Consider the following 18,455-nt stretch of genomic DNA (forward strand, 5'->3'; position numbering starts at 1 on the left):
TGGGCCCAAGCCCCAGATTCTACACCTTACCAGGGATCCTGCAATTTCCTGCCAAAACCCGGGGACTTCGTGGGCCTCTCATCTGAATCTACCCTCTTATGGATGACAAACCACTGGTGGGTCACTTCCCTGGGCCCAAGAAGGGCTTTGGGGTGGCTGGTTCCAGGGAGCCTGTGTATGTGTGAGGCCCTGACAGGTGTTGGATGGAGTCTGGGTTGGGCAAGGAAAGGGAGAGGCCAGACTTCAGGGGGAATTCTAAATCCAAACCTAGTCTTCCCAGTCTCTTCTAAGGCATATTTGTCAAAGAAGGAGAAGAAAACATATCTATTCAATAGTTTATTAGTGATTTCTAATATTTAACTTATAAAATCTTTAATTTAGACCTCCATTTGTACCCAAGTCCAGGACCCCCCAATATTGAGAGTGTAACTGGATCACAGTAACTTTGGTCCATAGTTGTTTGGGTCACTACTACTGTGTAGCTATTGCTCTAAAACTTAGTGGCATAAAATAACCATCTTATTATGCTCATGAATTCTGAGGGCCAGAAATTCAGACAGGAGACAGCCTGTCTCTGCTCCACAATGCCCGGAGCCTCCGCTGAGAAGACCCCATGGTAGAGGTGACCTTGCAGCTGGGTGCTGGAATTGTGTCAGGTGATTGTGCTAGCTGTCAGCTGGGATCTAAGCTGTGCTGTGAACTGCAGCACCTAATGTGGCCCAGGCTTCCTCAAAGGATGGCAGCCACGGGGGAATTGAACTTCTTACATGTTGGATCAAGACTCGAAAAGCGAGAATCCCTGAGAAGCCCTAAGTAGAGCAGTAGTTTTCTGTTGGTTACAACCAAGTCACATGTCCACCCAAATCTAAGGGGAGGAGACATAGACTCCATCTCTCAATGAGAGGAGTGTTAAGAATCAATCTGGAGGCTATGTTTTAAAACTACCACTCAGGTTCAAATATTGTTAGCCATCCTGGTGTTACAATGACTTCCAAGAACATATCTAATGGCAATTCAAAGAGCATTCCAAGGAAACTTGAAATCTCTTTGAAATTTTATTTTTTATTTTTTTTCTAAAGATTTTATTTATTTATGTGACAGAGAGAGACAGCAAGAGAGGGAACACAAGCAGGGGGAGTGGGAGAGGGAGAAGCAGGCTTCCCGCTGAGCAGAGAGTCCGATGTGGGGCTCGATCCCAGGACCCTGGGATTATGACCTGAGCCGAAGGCAGACGCTTAATGACTGAGCCACCCAGGCGCCCCTCTCTTTGAAATTTTAGTTCATAACTAAAAGAAACATAGTACAGGTCTTCCTCATATTTGACAGAAATCCTAAAAATTTGTGTATCAGAGACAAATTTTTAAAGCTAAAAGAAATTTTTCTACAGTATCAATAATAAAAAGATGCTTTTGATAAACCATGTTATAGGAAAGACTGAATTATATCTTTCTATTCTATCAAAAATATCATGAAATTGTTACCATATGAAATGACAATAATGTGCTGCCTAAAAAGTGCAGGTGTTTTATAGACCATTGCATCATCATATATGTATCTTTAAGAATATTCAGGATGCAAAGTAGTAATTAAATCCCAAAGAAGGAAAGACCAACACAAGCAAGTGTAGTATAGGAACACTTCATGGAGAATTAGGGAAAGATGGGATTTCAACAGATAGAAGAAGAATGGAAGCTGAAGGCAGAGCTGAGTCAACTGGTCAACCCATAGTGTCAGTTACATGTGACATCACTTCTGATTGTCTCAGTCTCCATGCTGATTGGTCAGTATCTCCCATAGCAGTTGGTAAATGTTTTGCACACCATCCCCGTCAGTTAGAAGGGGCAATATTAACACAGACACAGAGAAGGAATAATCTTGGCCTGTTTATCAAACGGTAAGGAAATTAGACTGGCTTGAGTCCAGCTGGGACAGTTATGGGGAGGACAGCTGTTTAATTATGGTAAAACAAATTGTGAAGAATATTAAATGTTAAGCAAAGGAATTTGTACATAATCCTGCAACCAGTGGGGGGCAATGAATCATTCTGTAAAGTAATGGCAAAATGGAGATCTTTTACAATAAATAGTCGAATGAGGGGGAAACTAGAGAAATCTTTTCAGGAGGTAGTTCTAATAATCCAGGCATGAACTTATCAGAACTAGTAATTTGGGCTACTTTGTATACCCCTTTTTTAAGTCAAGTTTCTTATTATTAACTTAATAATGGATTATGTATTGAAGACCTTTACTTAAAATGCCCCACTTAAATCTTCTGGTCCTATCTCCTTCCAGCCACTGCTGTAGTGAGTAGTTCTATTCAACCAGCTTTATGCTGGAGCACCCTTGGAGTGCCCCTTCTCCTTTCCCATCCCTGGCTTATCTGATGCAGTGGCCAGTTGGGGTGTCCAACCAACCCGCTGGGCACTTACTTATGTACCACTAAGAAATACAGGCTTGTTAACATCCTATGCAGCAACCACTGACCATGGGGAATGTATACTGTAGGGTAAATGCTTTCCCTTTTCTCCCCATCCCACAGTGACACATTTTCATGGAGCTTCCCAAAGTCCCTGTGGGGTCACATAGTCACTATAAAGATGACTACCGGGATTGTATTGGCTTTCCTCTTCACTCTCCCACCTCGTCCTGACACTACCCCCTGCTCCCTGTGACCACATCCCTAGATAAACCACCCATGTATAAGCCTTTGTATTGTGCTCTTCTTTGGGGAAGCCTAGGCTAAGCTACAACAGGAACTTCATGTCCAGTTCTTTTAAAGCCACCACAGTGGAACCTCACATAATGTTCCGCTCCCATTAGGAACATCAATATAGCCAATAGCTAATATCTCCTTTTGACCTTTTAATTTTTAAAAATAAGGTTGTAGAGCTGATGCAGTCCCATATTGTAGCAGTGGTTTTAGGCACATAGGAAGGTAATTTGGAGTCCTGGGAGGAGCAGAGAATTTTAAGTCATGAGATCTGGATTTGAGTTTTGCTACCTACTAGGCAAGTGAGAGGGCAAATTATATAACTCTTCTAGTCTTCCATATCTCTACCTGTAAAATGGGGAAGTTAGTAACTACCTACTTTCATAGGATTCCTATAAGTACCAAATAGGTACAATGTATGTGTGGTACACATTTGCTAATTTGAGTGTTCAGTTTACATTCTCCATTCCTCTTAGTTATGTGATCCAGATTTTTGTTTGGATGGATATTCACCCTTCCCCAATACATACCATGTTTCACACTGTCCCCACTGTTCTGCCCCACACTAGAGTAGGTTCTGATTGACTAGATCCAGAGAGACAATTTGTCATTTTCTTGGACATGTTGATTGGAAAAAACAAGAAGAAATTTGTTATGAGATTTGGGAAAGAAACTCCCTCACTCTGAGAGAATTATCAAAAAAACAATCTCCCTTTGCCCTGAATATGAATGAGACAGCACGTAATGCCTAGAAATCACGAGACATCATCTAGTGGCCCGAACGAGGATCAGCCTAAAGATCAAGCAGAAAGGAGCCATGGTGAAATTAGTGAACTTCTGAACCAAGCCACATCCAAAGCCCACATGACCTTTGGTAATTACAGATAAGTGAATCATTAAATATTTTATTTAAGCCAGTTTTAGTCAGGCTTTCTCTTACCTGGAAGAAAAGAATTCCTAGCTGATAGAGTATGTAAGTAAACTTTGTAACTTGAGATCACTATAAAAACATTAGTTTTTACTATTTTTATTCCTACTAGTTAGCAAGAATACCCATAGTCCATGGAGCAGGTTGAGAAAAATTCCTAAGTTTTCATTTTAATTCAGTACCAACTTTTGGAAAAAAAGTTAAGTCACTGCCTTATATATAGTATGTGCAGAAATAGGTCCCAGCTAGATTATCTATATATATAGAAAGAAACAAATAAAAAAAAACCTATAAAACTGCCTGAGTTTTAAAATATATATTAAACTCACAAGTCATAAAAGAAAAGACTGTCAGAATTGGCAGTCTAAAAATATACCTAAAAATATAAAAACAAAAACTGCTATAATTCAGGAAAAATTACCATAAACAAAGTTAAAATGCAAAGACAAACTAGGGGGAACATTTGAAGCTTATATGGCAGATAAACTCACAATATATAAAGAGTTCTTATAAATCAATAATAGGAAACCTCCTCAATAAAAAAATAGGTAAAAGATTTCATGATGAAATTTGAAGACCATAAGAAAAGACACTGAACTTAAGATCAAAGAAAGTCAAGGGCTATCATTAAAAAAGATTACTAATAATTGTAATAACTAATGAATATCATAACATGTAATAACAACACCAGGCACTATAAACATTCTCTCACAGAGATGTAAGTATAAGCATGATCATTATAGAGTTCAAACAAATAGAAAACAACTTAAATTTCAAGCAATAGAAAAAATAGAAAATATGTTATGATATATTCCGATACTGAAATACATTGGTGCCATTAAAAAGGATGCAATAAGAGGGTGCCTGGGTGGCTCAGTCAGTTAGGCCTCTGACTCTTGATTTTGGCTCAAGTCATGATCTGTGTTGGGCTCTGCCCTCAGTGGGGAGTCGGCTTGATGATTTCTCTCCCTCTCCCCCTGCCCCTCCCCCCTCTAAAATAAATGACTAAATCTTTTTTAAAAAATGGTTAAGAATGTAAGTTAAAAAAAAAAAAGGATCCAATAGGCTCTTAAATGTTAACATGGAAAGAAGTATGATACACAGTTTGAGTTTATCAAATAAGGTATAGAATGATCCCATGATATTAAAATACATATTTACATATACATTTACAGTCTAGAAATAAATGCCAACTATTAATAATAGTTATCTCTTAAGTGTAGGGTTACCTTAAGATTATTTTATGTAAGGTTTTTATAAAATGTATATAGTATAAAAATATTTGCTTATAAAACAAATAATTAAATGAGCACAAATCAGAAGGAAATCAGGGTTGGGTAATATATGGCCACCTTGATGGTTGAATGCATTCTTCTTATCCTTAGCCTCCAAATGTGATGAAGCATCTGGCAGATGATAGTGACTATCATGGAAGGCAGGAGGAGGGGCAGCATTGAGATCTACACTCCACTGTCTCAAAGTAGTGCATTCAGTGGGGTTGGAGGGTTAGAGAGGGCATAGGGAAGGGCTTCCCAGGGAAGTATGAGGGAAATAAACAGAACTTTCCCCAACCAGGAAACTAAGAATGGAGAAATTTCACAGTCAGCTCCAGGTGAAGTAGGGGATTGTGTTTCTCATGTTCACTCCTAAACTCCTACCTATGGTGTTTAGAATTGGCTCCTTGAAAAGTATGAGAAGTAGTCATTTGTCAGGTTCTGGCTATGAAGGCCAGGGGCTGTCCCGTCTCCTCTGCCACCAAACCAGGAATTTCTTGTACCTGATCTCATCCCGTCCCAGTCCTTTGGAGTTGCCTTTTGACTGATTTGGTAACAGGTCAGCACTGCTATGAACAGCCAAAGCCTGATACGATCCTATGAGCTAAGGCCCTTGGCTGAGTCGACATCTCCCTGTTCCCACCCCCAGAAACTGGAGTTTGGAGTTCTAGATAACAAGCATAAGGAAGCGTTACACAAACAAATAAGCTTCAGGCTCCCTTAATCTAAGCCTTGGCATCAACTTTGATGAGTTATGAGAAAATTCTTTGGTTTAATCCTAGGCCATACAACTCAAAAGGATCAGACAGTTTCAGCTTATAATTTTTCAGATGAGAAAACTGAAGCTTAGATAAGTTATCTGAACTCCCCTGAAGCCATGACCAATTTTAGAGCTGACATGAGAATCCAGTCCTCCTCATGTAGCATGATTTCCATTCTGCCATGCCACATCTTTGGCTGCCACATTTCCAGTGGCAGGGTTTCAGAGTTTCAGGAGTTTGTAAACATTTGGGTAAATATAATCAACTGACTGCTTTTCTTGAGTTCTTTAAACGGTGGGTGATTGTTCAAAGCAACAACTGTATCATTATCTGATACAGTTGGGGAGATGGCAAATCTCCCCAAATTGATCTGTAAATTTAATGCAATTCTAATAAAAATCCTAATGGGATTCTCAATGCATGAAATAAAAATTTATTTCCTCAAATAGATCAATTAAATTCAATAAACTTCTAGACAGACATAAAGAAAAAACAGAGAAGACATAATATAAAGAATAAAATGAGGAAATCACTATAAACTCTATGGACAGTAAAAGGATAATGAATAATACAAAACTATATGCATAAGTTTGACTACTTAGATGAAATGAACCAAGGCCTCGAAGGCCACAAACTATCAAAACTCACCCAAGAAAAAATAAGCACACCTGAATGGTTCTATCTATATCTGTTAAATAGATTATAGTTTAAAACCTGCCAAAAAAGAAAACTCCAGGCCCAGATGGTTGTATTGACAAATTCCACCCAATGTTTAAAGAAAAACACCCAATTCTACCCAATCAACATCATACAGGAAGTTCTAGTCAATGCAACAAGGCAAGAAAAAGAAATAAATGACACATAGATTGAAAAGGAAGAAACTAAATTGTCCCTGTTCTAGATAATTGTTGTTGTCTCAGGAAACATGATGTCTATATAGAAATCCCAAGGAATCTATCAAAAAGATTTTAGAACTAATACTAATAACTTTAGCAAGATGGAAAGATACAACAGAAAAAACAAATTTTATTTTTATATATTGGCAATGAATAATTAAATGCCATTTACTATAGCTCTGAAAAAGATAAGTAGTTGGGTATAAAGCTAATGGGTATAAAGCTAACATGCAGAATCTGTATGCTAAATACTACAAAGTGCCAATGAAAGAAATCAAAGGAGACCTAAATAAATGGAGAGCCATATAATGTTCATAGGTTGGAAGACTCGATATAGTTAAGATGGCAAATCTCCCCAAATTGATCTGTAAATTTAATGCAATTCTAATAAAAATCCAAGGATTGTTTATATAGACTAGGTGATTCTACAATTTATATGGGAAAGCAAAAGGACTAGAATGCCAGGAAGTTCTTGAAAAAAAAAGAATAAGATCGGAGGATACATATTAACCAATTTTAAGGCTTGCCATAAGGCTGCAGTGTAATATTAGCAAAGGAACAGACACATAGTTCAATGGAACAGAATAGAGTCCAGAAATAGACTCAGACAATATAGTCAATTGATTTTGACAAAGGTACAAAAAATATTCAATGGAATAAAAATAGTCTTAACAAATAGTGTTGGAACAATTAGATACCAATATGCATACAAATTAACTTTGACCTAAACCTCATATCTCAAAAAAAATAAACTAAAAAATAGACCATAAGACCTCTTTCCATAATTTGGCTATTGTAGATAACGCTGTTATGGAACCAAGAAACAGACTTTTTAACTACGGAGAACAAACTGATGGTCACCAGAAGGGAGGTGGGCAGGGGATGGGTGAAATAGGCGATGGGGATTAAGGAGGGCACTCGTTGTGATGAGCACCAGGTGTTGTATGTAAGTGCTGAATCACTAAATTCTACATCTGAAACTAGTATTACACACTCTATGTTAACCAACTGGAATTTAAATAAAAATTTGGAAGAAAAAATATAAAGTGGATTTCACAATTGGGTAAAAAAAGTGGGTTTCCTGTAAAAAAATTAAAAAATAAAAATTGTGGAACATAAGGAACAGCACGGAGGACATTAGGAGAAGGAAGGGAAAAAGGAAGGGGGGGAATCAGAGGGGGAGATGAACCATGAAACTCCAGGAATCAAACTGAGGGTTCTAGAGGGGAGGGGGGTGGGGGTATGAGTTAGCCTGGTGATGGGTATCAAGGAGGGCACGTATTACATGGAGCACTGGGTGTTAAATGAAAACAATGAATCATGAAACACTACATCAAAAACTAATGATGTACTGTATGGTGACTAACATAACAATAAAAAAATAATAATAATAAAATTTTAAATAGACCATAAATCTAAATGGAAAATGTAAAACTATGAAATTTGGAAAAGAAAGCTTAGGAGAAAATCGTTGTGAACTTAAATTAGGCAAAGAACTCTTAAATAAGACATCAAAAGCATGATTCACAAGTGAGCAATTGACAAATTGGACTTCATCAAAATTAAAAACTTTTGTTTTGCAAAAGCCACTTAAAGAAATGAAAAAAAGAATCTATACTACTAGAAACTATTGCAAGTCACATATGTGATAAAAGACTTGTATTCAGAACCCCCCAAAAACCTCTCAAACTCAATAGTAAGAAAACAACTCAATAAAAAAATGCTCAGAGCATACAAATGGCTAACAGACACACAAGAAATGCTCAGCATCACTCAGCATCAATACAAATCAAAACCACAATGAGATACCACCTCACACGAGTCAGAATGGCTATGATTAACAACTCAGGTAACAACAGATGTTGACAAGGATGTGGAGAAAGGGGAACCCTCTTACTCTGTTGGTGGGCATGCAAGCTGGTGCAGCCACTCTGGAAAGCATTTGGTAATACATATAATTGTTGAAGCAGTATGTGGTACACCTGAAACTCATATAATATTATATGTCAACTATACTTCAATTAAAAATTTGAAAATAAATAAATAAAACAACTCAGAGAACTGTATAAGGAAAACAAAGGAGTCAATTCTACAGTTTAAATTTTAAAAAATTGTAAAAAAGACTTCGCAAAGAGTATTTTATAGCAGGGCTTCAGTGGCTCACATGTATTCCTGTGTGAGAACAACAATGGTCGTTAATAAAGTATCCTCCTTCCCTCCCTTCCCCCAGAAGGTTATGCAAACAACCAAGACACTGGGACAGTGCTTGGGCCAAGAGTTTCTTCCAAGTGGTAACTCAACAACAAAATGTAGCATTATGGCTATGACTATGGGGTCACAGCCCATGGAGACCAAAAGAGTCTAGGATCTAACCAGCTCATGTGTGCATCTGCCCCCCAATCCCAAGGGACAGAGTTAAGAACCACCAAAAGGCTGAACCATGTTCTGTGGACCTTAGCAGACTGTGTGTCGCACATTTTATCATCAGGAAATCAGTCCAGTGGGGGCTTCTGAAGTTGGTGTCAACTGGAATTAATAACAGAGATTTTTTTTTTCTTTTCTTTTCTTTTTTTTAAGATTTATTTATTTATTTTAGAGAGAGAGAGAGCGTGCGGGGGGGGGGTGGAGACGGGGCAGAGGGAGAGGGAGAGAGAGAGAATCTCAAGCAGACTCCCTGATGAGCACAGAGCCTGATGTGGGGCTCGATCTCAGGACCCCAAGATCACAACCCAAGCCAAAATCAAGAGTCAGACATTTAACTGACTGAGCCACCCAGGCGCCCCAATAACAGAGATTTTTTTCTTTTAAGCACATGTGCCTTGACCAGTTCCTCTGGAAGAAAAGAATGCTATTTAGAATTTCTCAAAATTTGTAGGCATTAGATATTTGTCAAAATTCACAGAACTGCACACCAAAAAGAGCAAATTATAATTTACTTAAGCAAAAAAAAAAAAAATTAACCTTTGGGAAAAGCCTATTATCTCTTTGCTCAGATCTGAGCCATCCACTTTTTTTTTTCCTTTTCTTTCTTTTTCTTTTCTCTCTCTCTCTCTCTCTCTCTCTTTTTTTTTTTTTTTTTTGTGGGCAGCAAAGCAAGGTTTATTGAGTAATAGCAAAGTGATAGTACAAAGCTCCCAAGGAGGAGGGATGGGACCCAAGAGGATGGCCCCTGAACCATCCACTTCCAACAAAGCAAGAAGAACGGGGTGGTGTTTAGATACTGACAATCTTCATTGACAGCAGTAATAAAAACAGGAGAAGACACCGACCAAGGGCCAGAGTTGGCTTTAACGCCTAAATGCCTGGTGACTGAACTGGGCCTACCTCTGACTTGGAGCAATCTTCTGAGATCAATGTAAAAAGCTACATTCACTGCACTTCCCCCCCGCCAAGAAAAAAATGTCCTTGGAAAACCAGTGACAGTGTGGTATTGTAATGGCTTCTATATGTTTCTGCATAAAATAACACTTTCCTTACTAGTTTTTGTCTAAGTGTTCAGTGGGAGGAGAGACAATCCTGGTTTGTTTAGAATATGTTCCCTTCTGGGCAGACATCTGACTTTTTATTTCTCACTGACTTTTTCTATAGGTGTGAGCTCCTTGCCACCCCTCCCTCAGCCCTGCTTTCTGTCAGGCCCTTCACTTCCTTGACAATACTTCTAAAAGCTGTGTTTCAAGTGAGGTTTTGCAATCTAAAACAAACGATGTGTACCTTTTTGTTTTTAAAAATATTTATTTATTTGAGAGAGAGAGTGCGAGCGAGCAGGGGAGGGGCGGAGGGAGAGGGAGAGAATCTCAAGCAGACTTCATGCTGAGTGCGGAGCCCTACCTGGGACTCAATCCCACGACCCTGAGATCATGATCTGAGCTGAAACCGAGAACCAGATGTTTAACCAACTGAGGCACCCAGGTGCCCCACGATGTACACCTTTTGAAAGATAAAAGAATCGGAGCTTCCTCTCCTCTCTGCCCTCACCTCCCAAGTGCCCATGTAACCCTGTTTGCCCCCACCCAGCCCGCGGCCATGTAGATACAGGCCAAAGCTCACCACAGTTCTATTTCTGATTGAACTGCAAAGAACATAAAAGTATATTATTACGTGTGACATTTGTCATAGGTTTCTCAAAAATAGCTTTTATCAAGTTAAGGAAATTCCTTTCTAGGTCTAGTTTGCTAATTTTTGTTTTTAGTTTTATCCGCAGGTATCTGAGATGTTATTAATGTGGTAAATTCCACAGGTAGATATTTTAGTGTTGAACTACCTTTAACTAAATCCTACTTTCATATGTGTATGTTCATAAACTGCTGGATTCAATTTGTTAATATTTTGTTTGAGATTTTTGCCACTATCTTTATAATTAATTCCTTGCATTTTTTAAAAATCTGGTTTAAATACTAAGAACTTCCGTAATGTCATCTTCCTCATGTGACTTGGCCAGATATTTCAACTTATTGTAGGGAAAAATTAAATCTTCATCCACTATAAGAAGTCAATAATAGATAAATTAAAATTATTAGCCACAAAATATCAGTATAAGAATTACTGAAGAATAAGAAAGTAAATATGAGAAGAAACTTCCTACAAGATTGAAAGGAGTTGCCTCTAGAGAAAAGAGTGACAGAACTGGGAACTGCTTGACTTGCTTTCGTTTTATTTTGTTTTGTTTGTTAAAATAACCCTTTCAGTATTACTTTTCTTTTTAAACCATGAATATGTATTACTTTGATAAAAACTAAGGAACACATTTAGGTCTCACAAAACTCAGAGACATTTCTGGCGCAGAATCTATTTTGAAATTTGTGACATCTTTCTTTCTTTTTTCTAGTGAACATATATTGCAGTCGTGGCTTGTTTATCTAAGCTTTTTCCAACCAGTACATTTTGCTCTTCTCTGTCTCTGAACATGTGAAGCTTTTCCCCTCCACCTTATAACATCCCCCAAAACTAGACTTCTCCCAAGCAAATGTTGGAAGACATTTTTAACTACACTCCCCCACCACCACCACTATTAGAAAGCATCCAATGAATTAATCCTTATAGTCATTTTCAGACTTGAAGGACTATATGAAGGACTTCTGGTCTGGTAACAGAATTCCATAGAGGTCATGCACTGGTTGGTTGAGCGGTTTTTTTGCATCCGGTTGAGTGAGAAGGGCTGTGCTTTGCTTGGACAACTCATTCAGGATACATGATGGCTGCTGGAGGGATCCGTGAGTGATGATGCTGTCAGGAGGCACATCCTAGACCCAATGTGGGCTGATTAGGAAGGGCTGCCCTTCATAGACACTGGTCCACCATCAGTAGTTCATGGCAAGCCTGACTCTGGAGAAGAGAGAATACCTGCCATTTGTAGGATTATCATTTTAAATCAGGAAGCAGACTGATAGAAGGTAAGCTGCCAACCAATCATGACACAAAGTATTCTTTTTTGATTTGTTTCTTCTTGTTTGCAGTGGAAATGGGAGTCTCTCTCTTTGTTCTCTGTTAAAATAGTTAAGGCAGTAGCTTTTGAGTTTTGTGGATTCTTAAAAATCACCGCTGTTTGCTTGCATATTTGTTTTACCCTGTGGCTAAGATGGAAGGAGGTGACATTTTCTCTAAATTTGCATATTTAATCAACATTTCAGATTCCTTGCAGCCGACTGTTGCTCCCTTCTATCTATGGTTGCTATTGTTATTGTTGATACAGTTTAAAAGAGTTGAAAAAGTAGCTTTTAGCTTGGTGAGGTACTTTTCATTGAGAATTGAGGCCACAAGTGGCTACCATCTTGGAGCCTGTGGGGGAAATTCTTAAAATCAGGATTTCAGACTCTAAGGATAAATCTGCTTCCTTCTGTTATTTGTGTTTCTTGTCAAGTTTTTGGAAGAATTTCAGACTAACCTTTTTAATTCTGGAGGCTGGCTGGCTGTGGGATTTGAAGACTGTGATTGAGTTAAGAGGATGGATGCTAGATAATAGTATTAGGAATGATGAGGTTTGGGGACTATATTGACATTTGGCTTCTGATTGGATTGGAAAAGGGGCAATTGTAGTTGATGTGGCCATATTATATTTGATTGGATTAAAGTGTGGCTGGTTGGATGATCTAATTGAAAAAGGAGGTGGCCAAGCAATCTGATTTATGTTATATCTAATAAAGGTCATCATACAGGGAGCCTGGAGAGAAGAAGGTATTGGTAACTTTGTGTATCTGCGGGTGGTGGTGGCTGCTGGAGATTTTCTGTAGGAGATGACCTTGAAGCTGATCTTGAGGGCTGGCACCATGAAGAGCAGGGTTCTAGGAAGAGTACGTCCAAAAGGAACAGTTTATGAAAGGGCATCGTGTAGTCAGGAACAACTGAAATGTTCCCAGTGACCGCCCCGGGGTGTGGAGCATTGGGAAATGAGTGGGTGGGTTTGGTGATTAGGGACCTGGTCGGAAAAATTTAACATTCTAGTTTGACCTTAGAAGAGAGAGTTGGAGGAGATTTTCAAGAACGGGAGTGACATTATCAGGTTTATTTTTATTTCTTATGAGGATCACTAGATTGTGTATAGAAGATAGAAAAGAATGAGAATATACTGATGATGGGACACCTATGAGGAGGATTTAGGTGGAGAAGAAAAAAAGCACAATTCCTGCATTACGGCCAGTGGTAGGAAAGGAGAGAAAAGGAAAATATATGAAAGATTTTTTTTTTAAATTATTTATGTGTGAAGGACAGTAGTCTAGGAAAACACCTGGGTTTCTTGTTTGGAAACTTTGGTGAGCATAACACCACATTATTTTCTTCTTGGCATGTAGGTGCCATATTTGACTATCATAACATAAAAGGTTTCTTCTTGAGGTTGTGCCCACAGGCATCTGTGCTTTCAGGAGGGGCTAGCTGAAAGGCTGGCATAAAGTTCACAGCCCATTTTTCTAAATGTGGTCCCACGAAGTGCTGGTTTTGAGAAATGTGAACAGCTACTCTGTATGCAGAAATGCGGAATAATCCAAAACTTTTGGGAAACATGAAATACTATACCCCTCTTGGAGAGTCATGGTGGAAACATAGCAGAGACTCACAGTAAAGAGACTCTTCGAATTTAACTCAGAATTGCCCATAGTTACTTGAGGTGAGAACCCTTTTTTCACAGAACACATATTTTGGGGGATCTAACTAGACTGAATGCAGTCTTTATGTTATGAAATTTGGGATGGGGGCGGATTCAATTATCCAAGAATCACTGTGTTTGAATCCGAAGACAGAACTGTATCCAGCGGTGTGCTGATAACGGTTTACCGACCAACCTGGGGGAGGCGGGGGAGGTAGGAGAGAGAAGAGGTGTTAGAGATACAGGAGGAAGCACGAAATAGTTATGTTGGGGAGCAAGACAGCAGACTCACCGATGGAGCATGATAGAATTACCAGACAGTTTTGAGTGCCCTTTGGAGGTTTGAGGTCATGAACTTAAAGTGAGATGAGCCCGCAACAGCGGTGCTATTTTCTCCAGCTGCCTGGGTTTAGGAGTTGAGAAGACGGGGGCTAGGTTTAACCAGGATGAGAGCTTTTCCAGGCAAGAATAACAGGAGGGAAAGGAGCATGCGTGATTGGGAATCTGTGCAACCTCTGGTGGGTAAGGAAGGAGTAAGCTCAAGCGGGTGTGATGATAAGCGAGAGGTGCTGGGTCTTTGGATTGGAGGTCTTGAGCTATCAGAGGACAGTTGGAGTTGAGGTACCAGAGTAAGTAGTTTGAAAATAAAGGAGGTGACTGAGTTTCCATTTGGGAGATGGGGCACTTGCTGGTAGTGTAAGAACTAGGGTGTGTCATCAGAAGAGAGGAGGTCTAGGTGTCAGGTGGGTTCTGCTGACGACATCCAGGATCAGGATGGTTGGAGGATGGAGGGGGAAGGCATTTGAGCCAGGTGCTAATCCTCAAGGATTCAGGAGGACGGGGAATTATGGAGATGACAGCAATAGCTGGGATGGCATCACCGGGTTGCATGAGCTTCGAGGGAGCTGGGAGTTAAAAAAAAGAAAATACAAGAAATGTTTTCGAAACCGCAAAGACACTCATTGCACTTTTAGACTTTAAGATGACGTAGATGCCAGAGGAAAGCAACCTGTACTTTAGGGAGCTGCAGGGAGAAATGGTCTTCTCAGGGAACAGCAGGCTGCCAGCGTGAGACAAGAAGGTAAAAGGGAAGGTTCCCAGAGGTGGCTGAAGATTTAGAAGAGTTTGCTAATGAGGTGCTGCCTTCTAGAGGGCGGAGTGGCAGAGTTTAAGAGGGTGGGGATGATTGGATGAGACCCTGTCTGGAATTTATGGGGGTGAGGGTCCAGAGGACGATGGAGCTGTGGTGCCTCGGGCAGGTTGAGACTGGTCCCAAGGGAGGATAGTCAGCTCCAGTTGAGTCCAGTAAAATTAGGGGGAGGCCTCACTCTGGTTGGCTGAAACATCAAGAAGGCAGTTTTTTTTTACTTAGATCTCCTCTGCCTTCTCTAGTTCCCCAGATGTCCTGTTTTCCACAGCGAGCAGGGCTGTACCCACACTGCTTCTGAGTGCTTTAGCATGGGGCATAAGGCCGACTCAACAAACCCTCACTGCAGAAATTATTTTTAAGGGACAGCAACTAACATGGTCCTGCCTCACTCTTAACCCATTAATGGGAACTTAGCTAACATTACCACACTCTAGGAGAGTACGAAAAGGTGTTTCTGTCAGACTCTTCTCCCCTCGCTCCCTTGCATCCCCAAGAAATGCTCTGCATCTGATTGAGGGGACAGGTGCCTGCGCCCCCAGGGCCAGCATGGGCATTTTCCTCTCAGACTCTGCTTTCCACTGGCCAGCTCACCCGAATCTGAGCCACGGCTGGCCTGCCTTCTTGGTGCCCCGACTCTTGCATGTGTGTGCTTGACGGGGTACCTGGACAGATGAGGACACCTGGACAGGGAAGAGCTTGCTCTGTAAAACCACCCTCTCCACGTACAGCTCTCAAAACCCAGCCTTGTACTGTCCCGTATGGGGGCTCCTCGTCACACACGGCTGTTTAGATTTAAATTAAATTAACTAAACTGAAATAAAAAGACAGCACCTCGATGGCACCCAGCCACATTTCAAGGGCTCAGTAGCCTCATACGGCTACACACATTGGTCAGCACGGCTACACACATCGGTCAGCACAGCTACAGAACATTTCCATCGTCTCAAGAAAGTTCTATTAGAATGCACCGCCGCGAAGTATTCATTAAGCTGTTATTCTGGTCCCTTTCTAACTCGGGCGCTTTTCATTGCTGCAGAGTCCGGGAGCCAGCCCCGAAAGCCCCGGGCGTTGGGAAGGTCCTGGAAGCGAGCGTGTCTGCGCGTGCGCCGAGCCGCGACCATGGCGCAGTACAAGGGCACGATGCGCGAGGCCGGCCGGGCCATGCACCTGATCAAGCAGCGGGAAAAGCAGAAGGAGCAGATGGAGGTGCTGAAGCAGCGGATCGCCGAGGAGACCATCATCAAGTCGAAGGTGGACAAGAAATTCTCGGCTCATTACGACGCCGTGGAGGCCGAGCTGAAGTCGAGCACGGTGGGCCTGGTGACCCTGAACGACATGAAGGCCAAGCAGGAGGCCCTGCTGAAGGAGCGGGAGAGGCAGCTAGCCAAGAGGGAGCAGCTGGAGGAGCGGCGGCTGCAGCTGGAGGCGCTGCGGGAGAAGGAGCGCAAGCAGGAGCAGAAGCGCAAGATCTGCAGCCTGTCCTTCACTCTCGACGAGGGCGACGCGGGCGACGCGGACGCGGCGGCTGGGGAGCCGCCCAGGTCCGCGGAGCTGAGCAAGAGGAAGAAGAACCTGGGGAAGAATCCAGACGTGGACACGAGCTTCCTGCCCGACCGCGAGCGCGAGGAGGAGGAGAACCGGCTGCGTGAGCAGCTGCGGCAGGAGTGGGAGGCCAGGCGCGAGAAGGTGAAGCGCGAGGAGATGGAGGTCACGTTCAGCTACTGGGACGGCTCGGGGCACCGGCGCACGGTCCGCATCCACAAGGGCGGCACGGTGCAGCAGTTCCTGAAGAAGGCGCTGCAGGGGCTGCGCAAGGACTTCCGCGAGCTGCGGTCGGCCGGCGTGGAGCAGCTCATGTACATCAAGGAGGACCTGATCCTGCCCCACTACCACACCTTCTACGACTTCATCGTCACCAAGGCCCGGGGCAAGAGCGGGCCGCTCTTCAGCTTCGACGTGCACGACGACGTGCGGCTGCTGAGCGACGCCACCATGGAGAAGGACGAGTCGCACGCCGGCAAGGTGGTGCTGCGCAGCTGGTACGAGAAGAACAAGCACATCTTCCCCGCCAGCCGCTGGGAGCCCTACGACCCCGAGAAGAAGTGGGACAAGTACACGATCCGATGAACCCTGAGGCTCCCCTGAGGCTCCCCTGAGGCTCCCTGTCCTACCCCTCTCCGGTCCTGCAGAGCCCTGGCACGCGTCGCCTTCGCAGCCCCCTGGTGGCCTCCTGCCCACTCCAGGGCAGCGACAACCAGCATAGGAAACTGATTTCTGTACCCCGTAACTTAATTTGGTGACCTTAATTTCTTGCCCAAAATTGAATAAAGAACGGAGGGTTCGCATTATTCAAGTGTGGTCGTTCTATTGCTGATGTTATTTTGGGGTGTTTGGTTGTTTGGGGGGTGGGTGGGTATTTTTAATGTTACTGTGTGGATTCATTATTAGGCTCTGTTGAGGTATTATTGAAACCATCACTGGGCACACTGTGGGACAGAATGGGAATGAGGGGTGCATTTTTGACCTGGGTCACAGTGTTAAAGCAAGTAGTCACCAGCATGGACTTTGGAGTCAAACTGCCTGGGTTTGATTCTCAACTCAGCTTCTTCACTTGCTGTGTAATTTGGGACAGATTAATTGAACCTCTGTGCCTCAGTTTCCTCTCCTGTAAGTAGGGATAAGAATATCACTTACCTCATAAGATCCATGTGACGATTAAATGAGTTAATATTTGTAAAGCACTTAGAACTCAATAAATATTGGCTATTGTTCTTCTTATGGTCCTGGTTAATTTATTTAAAGAACTTCTATGACCCATTTCAGAACCATGTGAGGGCAAAGGTTGACCTGCCCATAACTTTTCCCAAGATCAGCGGAGGCGGAGGGGAGGTGGCTCACAAACTGGGGGAGCAGCCCCCTCTTGAGTGGTCCTTAGCTGGGTCATTGAGCCCCAGGGGTTAGGAGTTGGTTAGTATAGCCTAGGGACGGGATTACTGCTATGCCTTGTGCCTCAGGCTCCAATATGGCCCTGCACAGTGTTGTTAAAGATCTGGTCATTATTTAAAATTTTGATAATTTTATTCATTGTGGATTTCCTTGTGTTAATGTTGATTTTTTAAAATATTGTGTTAGAATATTTATCTTAAGATTTAATTTTTTGAGAGACAGAGGGGGAGGGGCAGAGGGAGAGAGAGCGAGAATGCCAAGCAGGCTCCACACTCAGTGCAGAGTCCAACACGGGGCTCAGCTCACGACCTGAGCCAAAATCAAGAGTTGGAAGCTCAATTCACTGAGCCACCCAGGCACCGCTAAAATATTTATCTTAATTACTGAGTTTGGGGGTGTTTCCACCCCCTCCCCACACCCTATTTACCTTAATGCCCAAGGCAGATGCCTCACTCATCTTACCCCAGTGCCAGCTTGGAGGGTAGGAGGGACCCTTCTTTTCACAGAGTTCTTGCCTCAACCCATAAACAAGAATTCCACCAGAATGTTGGCCCTCTAGGGCAGTGCGTCCCAGCCTGGCCTGCCCATTAGGATCATCAGGGAAGCTTTTAAACCATCCAATTCCCGGTGATACTCAGAGCCAGGATCTCAGTGGAAGGCAGACATTAGCATGTTTTGAAGCTCTGCAGTATTCAGTGTGCAGTCAGGTTTGA

The 18,455-nt window shown here is 42.1% G+C and overlaps 1 protein-coding gene across 2 annotated transcripts; it reads left to right on the forward strand.

The window, feature by feature from the left end:
* Positions 1-1,810: 1,810 nt before the first annotated feature.
* Positions 1,811-17,554, forward strand: FAM50B (family with sequence similarity 50 member B). 2 transcript variants are annotated; one of them, XM_027602921.1, is made up of 3 exons: positions 1,840-1,894; positions 3,448-3,583; positions 15,833-17,554. In XM_027602921.1, the coding sequence occupies exons 2-3, from the start codon at positions 3,454-3,456 to the stop codon at positions 16,921-16,923; spliced, it is 1,221 nt and encodes a 406-aa protein (XP_027458722.1). In that variant the 5' UTR covers positions 1,840-1,894; positions 3,448-3,453; the 3' UTR covers positions 16,924-17,554. The 2 variants fall into 2 exon arrangements, with proteins under 2 accessions (XP_027458724.1, XP_027458722.1); XM_027602923.1 differs by lacking the exon at positions 3,448-3,583 and having other exon boundaries at positions 1,811-1,894.
* Positions 17,555-18,455: the final 901 nt, after the last annotated feature.

The sequence above is a fragment of the Zalophus californianus genome, chromosome 7 (assembly GCF_009762305.2).
Source record: "Zalophus californianus isolate mZalCal1 chromosome 7, mZalCal1.pri.v2, whole genome shotgun sequence".
NCBI classification, from domain to species: domain Eukaryota; kingdom Metazoa; phylum Chordata; class Mammalia; order Carnivora; family Otariidae; genus Zalophus; species Zalophus californianus.